This window comes from Oculina patagonica, chromosome 1, assembly GCF_052425735.1.
Source record: "Oculina patagonica isolate OP01 chromosome 1, crgOcupat, whole genome shotgun sequence".
NCBI classification, from domain to species: Eukaryota; Metazoa; Cnidaria; class Anthozoa; order Scleractinia; family Oculinidae; genus Oculina; species Oculina patagonica.
The window spans coordinates 28,587,563-28,608,804 of record NC_135758.1 but is presented as its reverse complement, the minus strand read 5'-3'; the positions used below and the strand labels follow the sequence as shown (position 1 = coordinate 28,608,804).

Sequence of the window (21,242 nt, the reverse complement as noted above, 5' to 3'; positions counted from 1 at the left end):
CAGGGCTTCCCTGGCCTTCAGGACGGCAACCGTGTGGTCAAGCTGTCCCTTACCAAGGATGTCCCTGCCATGATTACCATCGCTGGTTTTGAGTGCCGTGTCTGGTACCGTCGGCAGCCCGCCTTCTGTGTCATCTGCAAGAAGCTGGGTCACCGTACCAAGGCCTGTCCTATGGACGGCCTTTGTCGGCGGTGCCGCAAGCCTGGCCATCTGGCTAGGGATTGTCGTGACGCCTGGGCTGTTCCTCGCCCGGATGCTCCTGCCGCTGATGCTCCGGCTGACGCTGGTCCTGGGAATCCGGATGCCCCTGCCGCTGATGCTTCGGCTGACGCTGGTTCTGGGGACCCTCCAACCGACGAGGACGCCATGGACGAAGATTACGTCCCCCCTCCTGATGGAGATGAGTTTTCTGCATCTGACGAGTCGGAGATCATGTCTGGTGATGAGGAGGTGATTGCTGCTGCTCCGCCTCCTCCCTCTCCACGACGTCGGCGGCGTAAACGCCAACATCGCGCCGGGGCTCCGGCTCAGAAGGTCCTTCGAGAGTCTGGCGATATGGACACCTCTTCTGGTGAGGCGCCTAATCACAGGCTCTTCCGTACTTTCCGTGAGGTTTGGGACGACAAGTCTACCTGGGAGGAGATTCGTGCCCGGAAATACCGCGCGAAGCCCCCTGTCTCGCAAGAACCAGAACCACCGTCCACTCCTCAGCTCTTCTCTGACCCATCATCTGGCTCTGTCTCTACACCGGTCCCTCCGGCAACCCCTGAACCTTCGCCTTTTTCATCTGGTGGCTCTGTTGTGGACTCAGTGGTGCTTGAAGAAGATGCACAGGGTGACTATGAGGAAGATGACTATGAAGAGGATGACGATCAGCCTTTTGAGGTGCCTGACTTCTTCGAGTCGCTCACTGAATTCTGTCTCGTTGTTCCGGCTGCTGACGGCAGTTCCGAGCGTTATGACTACGGTTGTATGACTGATCCGATGATGTTTGAGCAACAAAGCTTGGCCCAACTCAGGTTGATCTATTACACCAAGCTCCCTGAGTTTCGTCCCCCGTCAGCTGAACCACCTGGCCCTGTTGAGGTGCTGCCGGACATTCCACCCACTGAGTTTCCTGGTCCGCCACCTCCACGTCCCTTCACCTCCACGTAAATGGTTAAGTGTTGTGCTCTGACTTCCTGGGGAACGTGGCCGGTGTGTCATTTTCCCTGGTCTGTCATCACTCGTCTTGTCTTGTTGTTGTTTTGTTGTATCGTCCTTCATGTGGAGCTTTTGTGCTTGGTGTCCTTAATTGGTCTACTGCACACTTGTTCCTGTGTCCGTACTGTTCTCAATTTTTGGAGGACTTTTTGTTTTTTGTTTAATTTTTGTTGGAGGCGGGGTTCGATCCCCCGGCGAAGTTGGCGACATGGTTGTCCCTCCGTTTAGGCGTACCCGCTCATAAGGCATTTCACTCCTCCGCCATTGAGTGGGATCTGTCGGTTATGTCCGAGGGCCATTGCACTAGCCCTACGAGGGGGCCGCTCGTTCGCCTTAAACACAAAAAAAACTAGCGAATAGTTGCGTTACCACTTTTTTTTTGCTTTACATAAGCAACATTTGAACTAGTTTTTGTTAGCGAAGAATTATGAATGATTTGTTGAAGTTTTAATTTTGTACGAATAGATCTGTAATTCGTGTAAATAATGTATTCTTAGTGCTTAATAGTTCTTAAAAAACAGAGACGTTTGGGGAAAACCCCTTCATCAGTCTCAAATGAGATAAAATCAGCTTCAACGGACAAAAAACAGCTTCAACCCAATCAGCTTCAACGGACCAGACTTATAACATCATCGACTGACAACAACTTTTCACTTCTCTGAGATGACTTCCGCTCAGGTGTCGAAACGTCGTCACCAACAACAGTTCTTCTCAGACTACTCTCACCCGGACGATCACACTATACGAACTAATAAAAATAGGATATGTAATTGCTTGTTATTGTAGTCAAGGCTTGAATAAACATATTGGCACGTGCATCCATCCCTTTGTTGAAGCAGTTATTGACCTTTGTTGGGAGCGAAGTTCTTCATGTGAAATTATTTCTAGAACTACACCAGACTTTCTATGGGGATAGTGATGTAGGAATCCCCAGGTACTATTTTAAAGAAATCCATGTACTCCTTCTTTCTGTTTTCAACTTGGTCGAAAATCTGAATGAGAATTCATCTAACCTTACAGATTATCTTAAAAAGAATCATTTTTTTCACTACTTTTCTCAGTGGTAGGCATCAAGTAATCAGTTAAGCTAAAGGAGAAGTTCACTGCTTTCATTTTGGTTTTCAGATAACGTCTTGTTACTGAAATCTAATATTATCGAACTCCACGAAAAACACGCGAAAGGTTCCGTGTCTTGCTGTTATTACCCCTGACCGCGCGAAAGAGTAAAAAAACGTGAAAAGTACAAAACGTTTAATATTTGATGCAGACCACTGCAGAATCCTAATGTGCTGTCCATCCAACAAAGAGACCACTCTGAGAGATTAATTAGCAAATCTTTATTCCTTCATGCGATCAGAACAGAAAGAAACACTGTCCTCTGGGAAAACCTTAAAGTGGACAGTAGTGCATATCCACCTATCCCCTTGTCACTTGATGACTGTAACACGTAAAATATAAATAAAAACAAAAAACTGGTGCTAGGCTCATGAATTGCTGATCTAAGTTGCCCCTGGGAACTATTTAAATTACAAAAAGACAGGCTCACGTCAGGGCCGTACCTAGAATTATTTGTCTGCGGGGGCAAACTCCACACGGGCACCTTTAGTTGTCTTATCTTTTTTTTTTAGTTTTTTCTTAAGCTTTCTTAGTTTTTTTAGTTTTCCTGGCGGGGGCAGCTGCCCCTCTCTCCTCCACTGAGGCTCCTTTAGTGGGGGAAGGCGAAACACACGGGGGGGAGGAAGGCGAAAACACAAAAAATGAAAAATAGGGGGAGCGCGCATACTTTTCACCTCTCCCCATTTCCCAGCCCGTACGGAACACGAAAGAGGCCTCTGCGGAGGAGAGAGCAGCTGCACCGTGCCCCCCCCCCCCGCTATGTACGGCCTTGCACATTGACATTGCCGCTGATCTTTCTGTCCATGTGCTGTTGCAGATGAATACTGTTGACAAATTATAGCCATCACAGCACCTTTACCGACCACAGTCTATTCACCATCACGCCCATGTTCCAGTTTAATTGAAGTGTGTTCTATGTTGACAAGCACAGCTGTATCAGCTGTACACAAATCACAGGACGGTGTAATTCCATCTTGACTAAGACGTGAAGTAACGTTTTAGTCAGAAGCTTGCCTTTAAGAACTGACCAAGCCTGTTGTCTGTACCAGTTACTGAAGATACGTGTACATGTATGACTTACACGGGACTGACTGTCTATGTCGATAATGGCAATCAGCTACAGCTGAAGTAACAAGTTTTGTCAACATTGTTTCGGCCGCCGGTGACTTCTGCTTCTGATTGGAGACCAAGAGTCAGAAACTGTTTCAAAACAAGAAACAAGTGCAAGACACTTTGCTCCACCCCAGATATAGGACAGGAAGTGAGTTAGAAAATTCTACACATCACGAGTAAGTGGTTGTACCGTCGGTCCAATGTGTTGCTTTTGATATAATTGGTCTCAAGGCAGACATTGTAACAAGTATCGCCTCCTCTGTTCTTATTGTTCCACTTCCTTGACCAGGGCAAGTGTTCACGTAATGATCAAACACAAGAGATGGGTCATTTACTAGTAAGTTCTCATCAGACTCTAAACTGGTCTCCAGTCCCTTCAATCCACCAAACACCACAAGCAAATGCCTGAAAGCAAAAGGGCAAAATCAGTGTGAATATTGAATGAATTATTTACCTTTGTATCGATACAAAACTATCCTTACATTTCTGTCTTCATATCTTTTTAATGGAAAGTACAGGGTGTGAGAATTTGATTATCTGTATAAACAGTATATCTATCCCTTTAGCAACAGGTTTCTTAAATTCGTTATTGTGGCTTGTCTGTTTAATTTTACCTCTGTCTGTTATTTTGAAAACTATTGATATTGAAACTTAATTTACATGTATAGTTTAGAAATGAACAGACCTAAGAGTCTGAAATATCCAGCCCTAGGTACAGATAAGTTGTCAGTATGTTACATGTGATATCTAACTGTAGGTTATACAACAAGTACGAGTTTGGGTCTTTTGAACAAAGTGAAGTTCTTGTAGTGTCTGCAAGGAGAAATTCGACAGTGAAATGGATAATGACTCTGTAACTGTTATTTAAAGAAACTTCTACTTAACACAATGGTTTTAAAATTGTAGGCCCCACATCTTAACATCACATGCATGGGAAAAGTGATGCCATTTTAAATCTGGGTGGCTCTTCTTATTACAGCTGAACCTCTTTAATACGGATATGTAAAGGGAAAGAGAAGTGTGCCCGTATTACAGAGGTTAAGAGTTTTTATGGATTTTGTTTCACACCAGGTGAGTTGTTCATAAAAGAGAGATGTCCGTATTGTACAGGAGTCCGTAAGGAGAGGTTTGACTGTAGTAACATTCTTCACACTGTACCTAAAATTTGGTAGTTCCAGATCATCTATCGAGGTTCCCCTTTCTGATGTTCCCATGGTGATGTCATAGCCCTCGTCGTACGGACTCTGTGTGAACACTGCTCCGAATGAAGCAGCCAGTCTTACACTGTATCCCCAGTACAGTCCTTGTTCTGTTCTAGGTGCGCTAGGAGACACCACTGTTCCAGTGAAAAATTTTGTACCTGTTTTAATAAAAGTAAATATAAATAACTAAAAAGTGCAAAGTATCAGGTAACAAGGTCAAGGTTAAGTCTGCATTTGAGCCTAGTGGCCCTTAGCCGGAGCTTATCTCAGTTTAAGTAGCATGAAGTGACTAGGAGTATTTCTACTCCTCCCTGGATGGAATGCTAGTCCATCGAAGGGTGACCCCCCAGCAATAAATTTGTCGATACCCATTTATACACCTGGGTGGAGAAAGGCACCTTGGGAGTTAAGTGTCTTGCCTAAGAACACATCACAATGCCCCAGCTAATCATTTGGCCACTGCGCCTCCCACATCAAGTTATAAATATAGTCCAATTTAATTTAGTTAGCAATGTTGGTAGACACATGAATTGTTTAAATAATGAAGTTGAATTCATAATAGTTATACTGAGAAATCTAATTATTATCAGCAAATTCCTTGTAGTACATAAAATTGAAAAGATACAGTTGAATCCCACCTCCAACCCACAATAACTTGAACCTCCAACAAACTCACACCTTTTTCAATTCCCCTCCAGGTCATTTTCTCACTAATATTGCCCTTGATAACTAAAACACTCGATAACTCAAGCCTCTTTAGATTTCCCTTGAAGGTTCAAGTTATCAACATTCAACTGTGTCTGTAGGTGCAAGCAACAAGCTAAGAAATTTAATATTTTTGTGTGTTATCACTATACTCGGTAGCAGGGCTTTGCGTGATTTATATTTACTTTAACCAAGCTGGCATTTTGTAAAATGAAGTTAAAAATTAAGTTTTTGCACTTTTGTAATAGTGTCAGATGGAAACTTGTGTCAAACGCACCTGAAGTGTCTCCCATCTTGACAGTGACTCTCATTCCTGGTTTAATGCTTCTGTCAATCTGCACCTCTTTTCTCATTCCAACGTTCACAAATGAACCACACCCTTTCCTGACAGGTCTGTCAACGACTACCCCCTCCCTGTAGGGCATATCGTCATCCATTTTCATGTGATGTGGGGTATCCAAGGGATTTAACAGTCCTAAAAGAACGAAAGCTTTCTTTAATTTTTACATTTTATGATTTAAAAAAAATCTTACTATTCTACTGTCATGGAACATAGTACACGTACAATAAACTTGAAGAAAGCACACCATAACAAAAAACTTTGTTGAACTACTAAATAAACAAATATTATAAGAAAAGAATGACAAAGGGCAGTATGAAGAAATTTAGGGTTACTTTGATGATAATATTGACAAAAGCTAGCCTAAAACATCACCTTAATCCTCAAGTCAAGCTTAGTCAAGAGGGCCTCTCTTGCCTACAATGTACAGGGTATGACTTAGGTTTGGGGGACAAAATTATAGGATTGATAAGGTTCATACCCTTTTTCACAAACGATTTTCCAGGACTTTTTCAAGACTTTTCAAGGACTCAGATTGATTTTTCCATGACTCCAAAATTTACATTAACCCTTTCACTCCCAAGATCTCAATTTAATTTCTCCTTACTGTCTGTACATTTTTTATAATGTTAGTTCTGAGAATTCATTTGTTACTTGTCGAGTTTATCAGATTTCAAGAACTATCCAGGACCAGTATTCTTTTCACTGGACAGTGCCACAATAAATTCCAGGACTTTCCAGGTCCCATACAAACCCTGGATTGAGCTTCATTTCTTCATGTATTATGTACCTGCATATTGCAAATCGCTGTGCTTTGGAAAGAATTGTTTTCTGAGATATTGGGGGCATTCCAGATATTGAAGTATCCTTGCCAGCAAGATGTTAGGGTCTGATTTTCGGTTTGGTCCACTGGACTCACTCTTGGCCTTTCCAGACTCATCAAAGATGACAACTTCATCTATACTGAAAACTGCAAGGGCACGAGCAATCTGCAGAGTAACGACAAAAAAATAAGAAAGACCTTTACAGCACAAATTTTACTTGTCATTGCATATGGCACTCTTGGAAGTATAAAAAGGTCTTAACGAATCCTTAGAAGAGATGCCACACACTCAATCACTGCCAGCTGGTTCAGGTGTACATGTGTCGCTGATATCTGTAGGCATACAGCATGTAAGTAGCACATTTTCCCTTTACCTAAGGATGGTGCATCAGCATATACATGTACCAACTAATACTCTTGGACAGTGAAAGGCACTGCATTAAAGGGAAAAGCAATAGCCCAACAGCATAATATATAAGACCTTACCCAGGCTTGAAACTGGGTCTCCTGCTACAGGGTCCAAACATTAAACCACTGTATCTCCCAAAGGATAAGTCATTAACAAAATTATTAATAAAAGTTCCTCCTAAGTAATTGCTAATGTAAACAATATATATACACAAGAATTGATTTAATTTGCGGGTAATATATTTATTTAGAAAGATTTCTTTCTCTTACCTGGCCTGCTAAGTATGTCCTCAGCTCTGGGGATTGTGCATTGTCTAAGATAGAGCCAGGGAGAGCAAGACTGACAGTAAATTGGCGACCTAAAGGGCAAATTAACAAAATACAGATTTACATGTACTACATGTACCTCTGTGTCTATTCACATGAAGACACAATATAATTGTCATAAGTTAATTTACCATAATTGAGAAAAGTCTCAATTATGATGCCCCTGGGGCTACTGAGGCAGGGGTATAATATTTTGAACGTACCAAAACAGGCTATTGAGAGTGGACTAAATTTCTGGAACAGGGGTGTTAAAAATTGACCTATTTCTAGAAGGGGTCATGAATGGTCTATCAAAATTTTGTAGTGCTCGCAAAATTAGGCTTCTGCTCAGAATGCTTGCAAAATTTTAGTCCGGCGGCTTAACTCCTGAATTGTGCGATTTTTGATACAAGCACCAAACTTTGCAGGATTACAAGCATTCGCATACTAATCAATTCTTGATATAGTGCCAACGCCAATTTCCTATTTTCAGCTAGTAAACAGTAATGAAATTTTCAGCCGAGAGGCCCCCCTGCCCCTTCCCCATAAAGTATTTCTTCTTGTACTTTTATAAACCTTTTATTGTTGATTTTTATTCATAAATACCGATATGAATGCTTTTAATTAGGCTTACAATTGTTATTTTTTACCATCTGTTTGATACCAATTATTTAATAGGAAATTATTGCATGGGAAAAGATTTTTCGTTCCCCGCCAGGGCTGTCACTAAAGGCCAGGGGCCGGGGATTTTCCCCGGCTACAACGAGTTTGAGCCCCGGCTACTTTGATACAAAACCAAAAAATGGAAAGAGAAAAATACATCAAATAACAGAATTGCGAATAAAAAACAAACCAATAGTTTATTAATTCAAATTATTTTTCACCTTTTAAAGAGAGCGATTGACATTTCATGTGAGGCTGTGATTGAAAACGCGTAAATATTGAACATTGTCATCTTCCTTTTGAAAGCGCGTGATTTTACGTGTTAGTTTCATTCGGATTCTCTTGTTGTCGGAGATTCCAGCTCCGCGTGAAAATGTCATCGAAAAAACGGAGGGCAAAAGTGGATAAACGAATAAAACTGGATCCCTTCTTATCTTCTAGCTGTGCTTTAAGGTAAGATTATGTTTAACTGAAGAAACAACAGTTTGGGCTTCAGCACTTCTCTTTCGAATCGACAAGTGACCTGGATGATGCATGGAGGAGATTGCACAAGACGCATGTGGCCCAGTAATAGTCACACATGGACTTTCCATAGTTGAACTATGAACACTTTCCACACAAATAAAATCAACGATCAGTTAACTGTAAACTTGCAACATTTTGTGTGTTCTCCTCTTGCCTGTTTTAATGCTGTTTGATCAGCTACATGTCAATAAACACAGATCAGTCGTACAGGCCTCATATGCGTTATTACACGTACTTTGTATGACAAAACATTGGCTTGTCTGAGTATTCTACATAAGTGCAGAAAGTTTTGTGTGAATTTCTCAAAGCAATGGTTTTGGTTCAAGAAAAACAAACAAAAACAAACCAGTTTGACGTTCCCAACACGTTCCCGACGCCATGTGTTTTGGTCTTGGTTACGAGTTACTTTCACTCATTCCCAGTCTTCCTCAACTTCTCTTTTCTGTCACGCCATTAGTCACAAGTCACGCCGTTTCAAATCCCATAATAAACGATAACTTTCGAAAACTTGTCAGATTCTTGTCGAATGGTGTAGAGAAAGAGAAAGTTGTAAGTTACCTGCATGGCGTAAAAATTGCAGAAAAACAAATTCGTATTAGGAACAATTTTTGTTGTTTCCTAAAACCTCCCCCCCCCCCCCCTCAACAGCCTACAACAGAAAAATCTTGTACCCGGCTACATTTTTCATTTCCCCACCTACTTGAAAAATTAGTGACAGCCCTGCCCCGCCATCTGCTCCCTCGCGTTTTTCGTTTTGCGCTAGCGTCCAGGTCTCTCGCGATGGGTGAACCGTTCGCTAACAGAAGAAAAATAGGAAAATATAGGGCTGTGACAGTCTAAATTACAGCTGCATTTCATTCTAAATTTTGTACATGCCTCTTGGTATCACTACCTGGCATAATAGTATTTGTCTATAAACCAGGACAAACAAATATTTCACGAAATTTCATTGATTTTAACCCTATCCAGACCGGGAGGGGCGGAAAGTGCCCGCGCTGACTTTGAACGCTTATAACTTTTTCAAGACTCAACCAAACGCTACCAAACTTTGCGAGTTTATCTAAAATGTATCTGGAAATAATTTGGAAGGGTAAGTTGTCGTGTCAGGTACTTGACGTCACCATGGCAACGGTATTTTGACAGGCATGTTTTCCCAATTTTGTAATTTTCGTGTTTCTTGTAATGAAAAATAATTTTAATGCAATTATTTTCATCCTTTTACGGTTTTTAAGCACAGTTTTATTGATTTTGAGTACTTTGCAGTAATTTTGGGCGGTTTTCTGACGTTTTGGAAAAAATTCGAAATCCAAGATGGCGGATCCAAGATGGCGGCTGTTTTGACATTATGATGTAACTGTCACGTCATGTGACGTCATCTTCCCACGTGACGTATACCAAAAGGTAGGTGTTTGGACATACTATATATTCCCTAAGTTTCATTGTGATTGCTTAAATATTCTGGAAGTTACGGAGGTCTGAAAAGATCCAAAAAAGCCCGGTCTGAATAGGGTTAATAAATTAAGGTTTCCATGGAAACCGGTGTTTTTTGGGCTTGGCACTTTATCTGAAAAAATTTCTGTTGGTGACTACTTTCATTGTGCCAAGTTTCATGCTTGTATCAAAAAGTGCACAATTCAACTAAAATTTCGAGCTAAGCCGCCGGACTATTTAGTTGGTGGTTGTTTGCTCATGCTCGCATAAATTTACAAGTGCTCACATGCTTGGTTTGTAGTTTCTGAAAAGTGCTCGTTGCTCTCAAGGCTAACTTTTGTCAATGCTCCTTGTGCTCGCAAAAAAAACGCTGTTCTAGCATGCTCGCAAATGCTTGCAAAGACCATTCATATACGCCTTCTAAATTGGGGTATCTTTTCAAATGCAAAATTAATTCTACATTTGCATGAGCGTGTTCATCCCGGGATGCCGGGATGCAAGTCGTCCTGCCTGAGTTGAGTTGGTTTTGGGTGGCACATACCCACCCAAAACCTGCCTGAGTAGCCCTCCATGCCCATGGCAAGAACCGAAATATATCATACAAAAGGAAGCATTAATACTTAGACATAGACTTTGGATGTTTTTTCGTAATAATACTATCTACAATCGGGGATGCAAACTTGTGTAATCAGGCTTCTCAAACTCATTAATAATTCATCAAGTTAAAACAAAGAAAATTATAACCGTGACGGTGGTTTGGAAACCCGATCTTAATTAGCATAGATTTTTACGATTTTATTTCTCCGTTTACTCCGTAGTTTTTGTTTCGATTGAGAAGATATATCAAACACTCGAGACAGTGTTTCATCGGCTATCCAAACACCTCGAATTTCGTCAAAAATACTCCGCTGCGCGTCGTATTTTCAACTCTCTTCTCGGTGTTTGGATATCCCGATGAAACACTGCCTCTCGTGTTTGATATATTACTTATTTTTTTTAATTTATTCCTAACCTCTTGACCTGGTTTTGTTGTCTTCTTGTAAAACGCCATCGCCTTGCACTGGGGACAAATCTCTCTTTCTCTTTCCAAGCTTGTGTTTCGCTAAAAATAAGAAAATTATAAGTTACATTAGTTTATAATTAAATAGTTGCAACACCAACACAAGCAAGACCAAGTATATCGAGGTCACTGTATTTATTGGACTCGTAAACAACTGTACACAAGGATAAAAAGCCAACTGACCTTTCTTTCTTGCCTTCTTTTTATGCCTGTGCTCCTCCTAGAAACACACCAAATATAACAGCCTTTAAAGTACAGAACATAGCCATAAACTTCATTCACAAATTTATTGCCTTTTCACTCACCTCGTCCGCCATTTTGCAACCTCGTCCCCAGGGCCTTCTCGGGACGAGTTTTCAAAATGGCGGCTCGTCACGAGAAGAAATTTCGCATCGCAACATTCTCGTCCCCAGAGGCCGCGTCCTTCTGGTCGCACCCGGATCGGACCTTGGCCCTTCCGTTCTCCGTTCTTGGCGTTGCTCCATTTGCGTTTAGTCACATGCGCTTCCCTTTCCTGCTCTTTCCTCCCCCATCTTTCTTTCCGTCTTGATCTCCTTCTTGTTCCCTCCTCTCTCCCTCTTTTCTTCCTCTCTCCTCCTCTCGAGCGCCTCCTCACTTCTAGATATCTTTTTGCATCCCGGGCTGTTCTTTCCTTCTCTTGCTCCTTCAGTTTTGTCCAGCAATATGATATAAAAGTGGAGATCCAGTTATTTCCTAGATATTATTTTTAGAGCTATCTTCTCTTCTTGCTGTTTTTTCTCTATCTGCCTGTGTGACTCCTTTTCTCTGTACCTCTCTTCATCCACTTCCTTTCAGTCCCTTCCCTCTCTGCACTTTTTTCTCTTCTCTACTTTGGTGATCTTCAATTGCTCTTTCTCTTCCCTCCACCTCTCCTCACTCCTCTCTTTGCTCTTCCTCCATCTCTCTAAGATGTCAAACTTCAGTTGGTCTTTCTTGTTTCCTCCTCCCTTCGCCCCTCGGGTCTCCCGCTGTTTTCCCGGTCTCCGCTCGGGCGGGGGGTCTCGTCCCTCCCCGGGCGCCCGCGTCCCCCTCCTCCCCCGACCGCGTCCGGGGCTGTCCCTCTCTCCTCGCTCATCCACCTTCTTCCTGGTGCTGGGCTGGCTCTTCTTGGGCCGTCGGTCATTTGGCGTGGGGTGCTGGGGGCCCCATTCACTTCTGTGGGGGTCGCTGTTGGGACCGCGCCTGGGTCTGCACTGGCGGGTCGTCGCGTCAGTTCCGGTGGCGGCGGCGGCGGGGGGTCTCTGTGGCCGCACTCGCGCTCCTTGGCTTTTCCTCCATTTCTCCCTCTCCCCGGCGCTCTTCCTGGCTTCCTCTCCAGTTCGTCGGGCATTCCTCTCTTCCTTTGTTCCCTTCTGTCCTTCCTGGGGCGCCATCTCATTTTTTCTCTTTCTGTGTTCCTCTGCGGACGTGCTTTCCTTCTCCCCTCGGGTCTCCCTCCCTCGTCCTGTGCCGTTTTTTTCTTGTGTCGTCCATCTTCATTCCTTCCTTCCGTGTGGCGTCATCGGTAAGCATCTTCCCGGCTTTCTATTCTCCGGAGGGAGTTGTGTCACTGCTCTCTTTCTCTTGCCGCTCTGTTCTCATTTTTTTCTTTTTGGTCCGCCATTTTGTCTGGCTTGCGCAGAGGACCGGTCCGCGATTCGCGGACTTGATGGCCGGCAGAGGTCTCGTCCCGGGTGCTGACCAGAGGATCGCGGCCTCTGGGGACGAGAATGGCATCGCAAGGGATTGTTGATAATACACATGCACTCATGAATTTTACCGCTAACAAAGATATTGCGGTCTACGTATAAGTAATTTTTGTCGATTGTTCACGTGTGAGATAAAAATTGCTAGTTGCGACTGAATTTTTTTACGTTATTAGGGAATTATCGTCAGACGAATGCCAGTGCTCGATAAGGACACCGAGTGAGTACTCTTTTATGTTGTTTTCATAAGTTTAAGTCTATTTTAAACATGGCTTTTCTTTCGACATAAGTGAATCATGGTCAAGATGGCGCGACTTGTTGGTTGTGAATTTTAATACGAATTGAACTTTTTAATTAACTCCGAGAATATTCGTCGGCGAAGCTGTTGGTTAAGTTGGTTGGTTTAGGTTCCATCAATAAAGATGTTTACGTCTTAAGATCAGTGCTCAGACAGTGGCAAAAAAGTTCTTAAATTAAGCTTATAAGTTATTGATAACCCGGGATTGATAATCTTGTTATTTCTGATTCTTTATATTTTTTGTGTTCCCAGTGAAAAGCCAAGTTGGGCTGACTTGGTAGAAGAAGGAGAAGAAGGTAAACTGAACCAATTTTCATATCGTTTAATGTCAACATAACTGTGTTTGGTTAATATTTTAAACTAATTGAATTTTTGAGGTACTGATACAGCATAATTATTTTAAATACAAGTCATTTGTGGCTACATTTTTGTACATGTAGATGCAGTTCGGAGAAAATATGTTTTTTATTAGGCAGAGTCAGGTAGCAACAGAACCCAACCAGTTCGGACAAAATATGTTTTTTTATTAGGCAGAGTCAGGTAGCAACAGAACCCAATGCAGAAGTGCTAGAATGTATTCTACTCAGTGCTGTGAATATTTAACAATTAGACTACGAGCCAGAGTTTTCTATGAGCAAATAGTCAACGAGGCGCAGCCGAGTTGACTATCGCTCATAGAAAACGAGGGCGAGTAGTCTAATTGTTTTAGTAGAAACTCTAAAGGATTGTAGTCCAAAACCTACAATATTGTGCACTTTGAAGACGAAAATCAAGAAAATTTACGGCTTAAAAAGCTACTCACGCGCGACTGTTTTCTATCGGCGAATAGAAAACAGTGGGAGAACCAATCAGATTAGCGGATTTCCAATAGAACACAGCTGAGTTTCTACTAAAGTGTGTTATTTTATAGGTATTCTTTTCCCTGTAAAAGCTTGCACATTCATTGGCTATTTTCTGAACACATGACTTGGAATGATGAAAACCATTTCAGGGTTCAAAATAAAGTCACAGCTTTTAGCGTGAATTTGTAAGCTTTTTTGTTAGGGCTCATCATTGTCAAACAGGTTTTCATCCAAAGAACTTGCTTACTTGTACAGTAACATATAAGGCAGTAACGCAACAGTTTGTCAAGACCAACTTGCAACTTTTGCATGCTTCAAATTTTCAAACCTTCTCCTACTCTTTCTTCTCATTTTAAAACGTTTCCAAAAAGTTTCTTGGCAGCTTTATTGTCTAAAATGAAATGTTTACTATAACATTACAGCACCTTTGATTTCAGTTGGCCAATCAAAGCATGTCTTTTTTCTATTTTTCTGTGTAAAGTCGCCGGCAAGTGTGGTCTAATTGTTGGTTGCTGCTGACAACCAGCCGCTATTTTGAACCCTTATTGTTTTCTACGAAAAGTTGAAAACTGTGATGTGTTTTGTCCAATGAGAGTGCACAGAAATCAATCAGTGGGTTTCCAAGCTGCATTCTGTGTATGTTACACTGAAGATTTGGTGTGGATTTCAATCTTTGGGGAAGACTTGTGTAGGTTTTTGTACTCTTGTGATAATTAATTGCTCAATGCTTTCATTGCAGACCACATACCCCCCATATCTGAAGTCATCAATGGAGATACAAAAATTGTAACAGAGTTTAAAAGGAATGAAGAAGGGAAGTTGTTGAAGGTTAGACCATAAACTCTAGTGACATTTAAAAACAAACTACCGTAAAGTTCCGTGTATAAGCCGCACCTGTAGATAAGCCGCACCCCCGATTTGGAGGCTCAAATTTTGGAAAAAAATATACAGACAATAAAGTTTGATATTCAAGTGAAGTTCTAGTGGTAAACAATCAAGGGCAAACAAGCACCGTTTCAGAACACTGACACAGCGGTTGTACTTGCAATGTTTACTATAAATTAAGTCTTACAAAAGCAAAATTTCACTTTTCGTACCTCCTTTTTAGTTTGATTTCACAATATCTTAAACTTGGATGCTCTCTTGTTATCATTTTTTCGAGATTATCACTTCTAAACACTTGCAATTCGTCCGAATCGTACGCAAATGATGAATGCTTAGCGAATGATGAATGCTTAGCTTTGAAATGTAGAGAGGAGTCTGGGCATTAAAAACAAACATGGCGGCACTTTCTTCGGAAGAAACCACGTTATCAAGATTCTTGGAGACTGCTAACCACAACAAACTTCATGCAGAATAAGAGTTTGATAATCTTGCAGATGCATTTGCTGTCAAGTTCATTAAAAAAGTGAAGCGGTTGGCCATTTGCCTTGTGAGTAATTGGGTTTATCTTGGTGCTTCCTCGCACGTGACGGAAAGACATGCTTCGAAGTGACCAGCAGGCTTCACTACGAACAGCTTTGCAGAGTAACCAAAAGACAGTGAACAACAGCAAAGTTTTCGGTTGTTAAAATTGTTTATTCAGTGACATCTTGAGAAGTTTTTTATGAATATTAATTAGGCCTTTTAGAACTCCAACCAGAGATGTTTCCGTAGATAAGCCGCACCCCCGATTTTTGACTTGAATTTAGATGAAAAAAGTGCGGCTTATACATGGATCTTTACGGTACTTATGAAAAAACTAAAAACTTGTATCAGCTATGACTAGAAAGAAAGAAGGCTCTGTGTGACAATTCAAAGTGCTTACATGTAATAATTATGAAGTGCAAAACCACTAAGGTACTCAACAGTGAGGTGCTTAGGGTCGTTTTGTGTTTTCTAGTAATCAGGGCTCAGAAAAGTGCTGTCTGGTCAACTACGACAAGTAGATTTTTTTCCCAATCAAGAACATGTAACTTTTTATATTCACTTGCCGGGACCATGACTAAATGGCATACTGAAAAGATTAAGACAAGCATGAAATTGTCCAGAGTACAATGTAGCTTTTGAAAATTTGTAATAAAATAATGATTTTTCTTCTTATGTTAACTTTATAGATTGTGAGGACCTTCAAAATTGAAACAAAGAGAGTTTCAAAGACAATAGCAAAAAGAAAGGTAAAACAGAGGCATTTATGTGAACTCAATAGAAGGTAGACAGTAAACTTGAGCTACATTTTTGTAATAAGTAGACATACACATGTACAAGACCAAAGGCTGCAGGTTGTACATATATACATATGATTGATAGCTTATGCACTCCATCACTGTTATGATTAATTTCAGCTATGGAAAAAGTTTGGAGATGCAAAGAATGATGGCCCTGGTCCAAATCCGTCTACAACAACAGTTACTGATGATGTATTCCTTATCCTCACCTCAAATAAGGAGGTAAACAATGTGACAGTTATGAATAGTGTCAGAGTATACATGTATCTTCCATTGTTACATCTACGGCGTAACTTTATTCCCTGGCCGGTTTAAATCCACATTTATCTCCAGTCTGAGTCAGGAACATCATCACATGTAGCTATATTTACTCCAGACCTAAGCTCAAAATATTTCATAAATTCTGCTTCCTAATTCAATGATTCAATGATTTTAGTTTTGAGAATTTGGCAATGCTTTACATCGAGTCAGTATTTAAAATTCTGCAGAGGAGATGATGTTGTAATTTGCGCCAGACAGTGGTTTGTGGGAACGGACTGCCATCTGTTCTTAACCACATCACTTGGTTGAAGACAAACTCACTTTCTGATCCTCTTGCGAAGGCATTCTTGTTGCATCAAATTAAGAAGTGTGTTACAAAATAATACAGTGGAGGTTCATGCCACTGAGACAGTAGCCATTTTTTCTCTAGAGAAATTATATCTTGCTTACTATTGTTTTTTTTAGGACTTGCAGCAAGACAACGATGATCCACTAAAGAAGCTGGGTCAAAGCACTCAGAAGATTGTACAGTGCCGTATCTGTAAAGGAGACCATTGGACCACAAAGTGTCCATACAAAGATCAACTGGAGGTTATACAGGGACAAATCAAAGAGGAAGAAGCTAAACCTGCTGCTGGTGCTGGTAATGTCCAACTTTCTCTGTAATTAACAGTGTAAATCTCTACCCTGTAGAGCCGCTTTCAGTTGAGTGTCATAATACCAAAACCAGAGTAAAACTCTTGGCCAATCACAAACACAGGGTTTTCAAAACAACTGGGTGACTGCCAGAATTCTGCTGGCTACTTGATTATAATTATGTTGCCAGTTTCTATGGTCATAGCAATCAGCGCGCAACAAACAAGTCATATGCTGTCACTTGCGCCTACTCTTCCAGTTGCTGACGCCTACTTTAAAACATTTTGAAACCCCTGTGTAAAAGGACACAAACAATCCAGTGATCCAATCAAAGCTCGAAGCAAATATATGCAGCAGGTAAAAAGCATAGAAAGTGCATGCAAGCAAATCATGACTGGTTTTGCTTTTACTACTGAGTGGTTGAGAAAGTGGTGTGAGTGTTTTAAACCAATTACCGGTACTAATCTAGACATTCAAATGTAAAACCGAGGCAAATGCAAATTACTTTGGACACCCAAGTGAAAACCGCTGTTACTACATTGTGGCACTCCAGTATTACCAATATGCAACATTGTTCCAGTCGATGCTCCACTACCACACATGTGTGTGCGGCTCAATTCTTTCTCCAGTACATGTAACACAAGGCTTAGACCAACCATCACTGCATTGCTATGTGGTCATCGGTCCAATCATCACTCTAACACCACAAGTTGTCCAATCATTACTTGCCTGGCATAAGGCCCTTCTTTTCTAGTATTGTTACATTACAGTTTGCCAGGGCCCAGGCTTTAATTTTTTCCTTTTGATTTGTTTTAAATTATTAAGTTGTAAATTTCTTGGTGTATGCAGGGGCAGCAGGAGCAGCGGCAGGAGCTGCAGAGAACTCTGCAGTGTCCAAGACTGGAAAGTACATTGCACCAGGACTAAGAGAAGGAGCGGCAAACAGACGTGGAGAGTCTATGCCAAGGACACAAAGGGGTATGTACATGTATCTCCAAAAGATATAGTTCTCTGTACACAGTGCAGGCTTGTAAATCTAGATAATTATTTAGCTCTCTGCGTGTTTGGGGGTTTTATGCTGCTCTGATGATATAATTTTTATTTAGTGTTTTAGTGCTCAGGGCTCCTGTTGATAGCCTCATAATTAAATGAAGGTGTCTGTCTGTCTGTCTGATAATGATCGTACTGTATGCTTTTGTTCAACAAAAGCTATTTCGTGGGCTTTTTAGTTACTGATTCATGTACATGTATGTTTGTTTTTCACACACTATTTGGAGCCATGCCAAGCTGAACCACGCAGCCTGATTCTAACATTGTAATAAAACAATTAAAACCCGAATGAGGGCTCACAAGAATGAAGAACTGAAGACACCTTTAGCGTATTACAACTTCTCAAAAAACTCGACAAACACTTAAAGAGTGTTTGAGCGGGTCATGTTTCTCCCAGCTGTGTGCGAGAAAAACGTTTTTCTCTTCTTTCGTCTTACCTAGGCCAGTGGAAAACTAGGCTTAGTTTTTTCTTGCAAGAGAAATGAGAGCTGAAATTTATTGTTTATTGTTTTCTCTGTCGTCAGATGAATCAGCCACAATACGAGTGACAAACTTGTCAGAAGATACTAGAGAATCTGATCTACAGGAACTCTTCCGTCCATTTGGACCCATCTCCAGAATCTTCCTTGCCAAAGATAAGCATACCAACCAGTCAAAGGTAATTGTTGCTTCAGCTTAATAGACACCTTGCATAGAGCAGTTTTCAATTGAGTGTCGTAAAACCAAAACCAAAGTAATTACTCTGGCTTTCAATCACAAAGGACGTAGAGCAACCCCCATTGTCCAATCAAAACTCGAAGCAATTACACGGAAAACTTGAGCGAGCAAGTCACGATTGGTTCTTGCGTTTTACTCCTGATTGGCTGAGATATATTTGCTGCGAGATTTGTTAAGTTCAATCATTGAGCGTAGTAATTTGTAATTAACCAAAGCAATTACTTTGCAATTTTACTTTTACGACACTCAAGTGAAAACTGCTCTAATAGACACCTTGCATAAGTGGCGTCGCATTTGAATAACAATACTTATACAACCCAAGTCTCACTTTCTTGTAAAAAAGCCTTTGTCTTGAAACATAAACACAAGGCTAAGGATTTACAAAGTATTTTTGTTCAAATTTGGGCACCATTTATGCCTCGTACACATTGCCTTTAACTTCACAATAAAACAACAACAACAAATACAGTCGAATCGTGATAGCTTGAACCTTCAAGGGAAATTGAGAAGTTCAAGATATTGGGAGTTTGAGTTATCCAGGGCAAAATTAGTAAGAAAACAACCTAGAAGGAATCAGAAAAGGTTTAAGTTGGCGAGAGGTTCGAGTTATTGAGGGTTCGAGTTATTGAGATTCAACTGTATCGGAAGTTTGGGTTATTGAGAGTAAAATTAGTAAGAAAACAGCCTGGAGGTGACTCAGAAAAGGTTTGAGTTAGCGAGAGGTTCAAGTTATTGAGGTTAGAGTTATAACGATTCAACAGTAACATTAAAAACAATTATTTGTGTGACAAAATGCTGCAAAGGACTACTTAGAGTGTGCCACTCTAGGGGAAGGTTCTTCCTAAGTGTTATCTTCATGCAACATTTACGTAAACCGAGGTTAAGTTTTGGCTGCACACACACTACAAGCCTTATACAAATGAAAGAAATTGTTCTTCCTCAGGTGGTACATGTAGTCTTCACTGTTAACATCTGTCTCATCCACAGGGCTTTGCATTTATCAACTTTACTTATCGTGAAGATGCTGCTAGAGCCATTCAGAGTGTTCAAGGATTTGGCTACGATCATCTTATCTTGAACGTAGAATGGGCCAAGTAAGTTGATGTTGCTCAGTCTTTTAGTCCATGTTCATAGTTGGGGCCCAGAAGCTTCAGTCAGATGGACAGGACCTCTGGTTTTGTTCAGACATAATATTGATAAAAAGAATAAATTGTTAGTGTGAGGCTCTACCATGGAAACAATGTTGGTTTTAGTCTGGTAGGCTGCATGATGTATCCTATAGCAACAAGCCATTGCAAACGTTTTTGGCACTATTTTTCGTGATATGATGTCGAGGATGTTGTGTTGTGTTCGCAAGCATTGCACTTATTAACACTCACAGAGCCACTGTTCACCAGACAGTATACAAATCAATGGCTCCTGGCCAAATGGGTCAGGTAGCAGCTCTCATAAGTTTTCGAATGAATGGCTATTCTATTGTTCAAAAGAACAATAAGCAAACAACAGGAACAGTGCTCCTAAACTGTAGTACACTAGAGGATCAGTAGAATTACAAGCTTACAAGGGCTGCTACTCCACTGTGCCAAACTATTAGGAAACCCTGGCGAAATGCTCAGTGTTATCATAGGCTGAACAAGCATCCCATCCAGGAGGAGTAGATATACTCCTAGCTGCTTAATGGCTACGGAAACTGGAGCTCCTGAAGTGTGGATGTTTTGGGCCACTTTACCTTTTTTCTTGGTCTGACAATAAAAAAAAGTAGTACATCTACATTGATTTGCCAAGAACGATTGATCTGTGATCCCAACTGACATCCACATGTAGATGTGCCTCTGCCTAAGTATTGGAATTCTATATGCACTATAGTTTTTATACATCGACATTTGTGAATGTGTGGCTTCATAAAATATCCATACCCACTCTATGAAAGGCCATTGGAAATTCAGAGGGGGTGACCGTGGGGGTGGGGAGTCTGAAAATCGAAAATTTTGAAAGGAAAGTACCTGTTTATGAAGCTAAACTGGAATTTCTAGAGGGGCGGGGGTTCAATCCAAAAACCTTTCATGGAAAAGGTATAGATACAATGTATTACTTAGTGTTTCAAAGTAAAGTTTTATATCAGTATTAAAACTGAATTCTGTTTCTCTCCACAGACCATCAACAAATCAACAATAAGAATAAAGTGAAGTGCTGCTTGTCACTAACTAAAAAAAGAGAAAACAAATAAAAACGTGAAAGTACAATAATATCTGTCTACACTACTTGGGGTTTCCCTTCAAAGTGTTGACTGCATCAGCCATCTTAACTATCGTTTAATGAATAGTCAATACCTGCTCTACAAAATTACACGACACCCTTAATTATTGGAAAGAATGCCAGCAAAAGGGTTTTATGTTCTTCAAGTTTCACTTTTTGTGTTATTCTTGAGCAACGCTACTAGCAGCTACTAGCCTGAAATTCAACCGTCTTCGCTTAAGCGTCCATAGAAGACGGCTGAAATTCACGTTAGAGCAATGCTCTCAATGGTACATTCATCGAGAGCATTGCACGATTATGTATCGTTTATCCCAAACGACTGAACGTCTGTCCTTAATGCGCTAAATTATGTGGACAAATTGCTGCACTAATAA

The 21,242-nt window shown here is 41.0% G+C and overlaps 3 protein-coding genes across 3 annotated transcripts in view; 1 reads left to right on the top strand and 2 right to left on the bottom strand.

Annotated features, from left to right (window-relative positions):
• The window catches only part of LOC144662309 (melanocortin receptor 3-like), an 89,167-nt gene that overhangs the window by 8,878 nt on the left and 59,047 nt on the right, over nt 1-21,242 (bottom strand). The gene's annotated exons all lie outside the window — the stretch shown is intronic.
• LOC144662110 (28S rRNA (uridine-N(3))-methyltransferase-like) lies at nt 2,519-11,235 on the bottom strand. Its single transcript, XM_078522854.1, has 8 exons — nt 11,201-11,235; nt 11,079-11,115; nt 10,848-10,937; nt 7,181-7,269; nt 6,470-6,668; nt 5,617-5,814; nt 4,591-4,792; nt 2,519-3,837 (listed from the first exon to the last, which is right to left on the bottom strand). The coding sequence occupies exons 1-8, from the start codon at nt 11,210-11,212 to the stop codon at nt 3,603-3,605; spliced, it is 1,062 nt and encodes a 353-aa protein (XP_078378980.1). The 5' UTR covers nt 11,213-11,235; the 3' UTR covers nt 2,519-3,602.
• On the top strand, nt 12,694-20,858 carry LOC144662099 (eukaryotic translation initiation factor 3 subunit G-like). Its single transcript, XM_078522844.1, has 10 exons — nt 12,694-12,821; nt 13,152-13,195; nt 14,481-14,569; nt 15,838-15,897; nt 16,066-16,170; nt 16,675-16,852; nt 17,695-17,823; nt 18,420-18,553; nt 19,600-19,706; nt 20,766-20,858. The coding sequence occupies exons 1-10, from the start codon at nt 12,796-12,798 to the stop codon at nt 20,785-20,787; spliced, it is 894 nt and encodes a 297-aa protein (XP_078378970.1). The 5' UTR covers nt 12,694-12,795; the 3' UTR covers nt 20,788-20,858.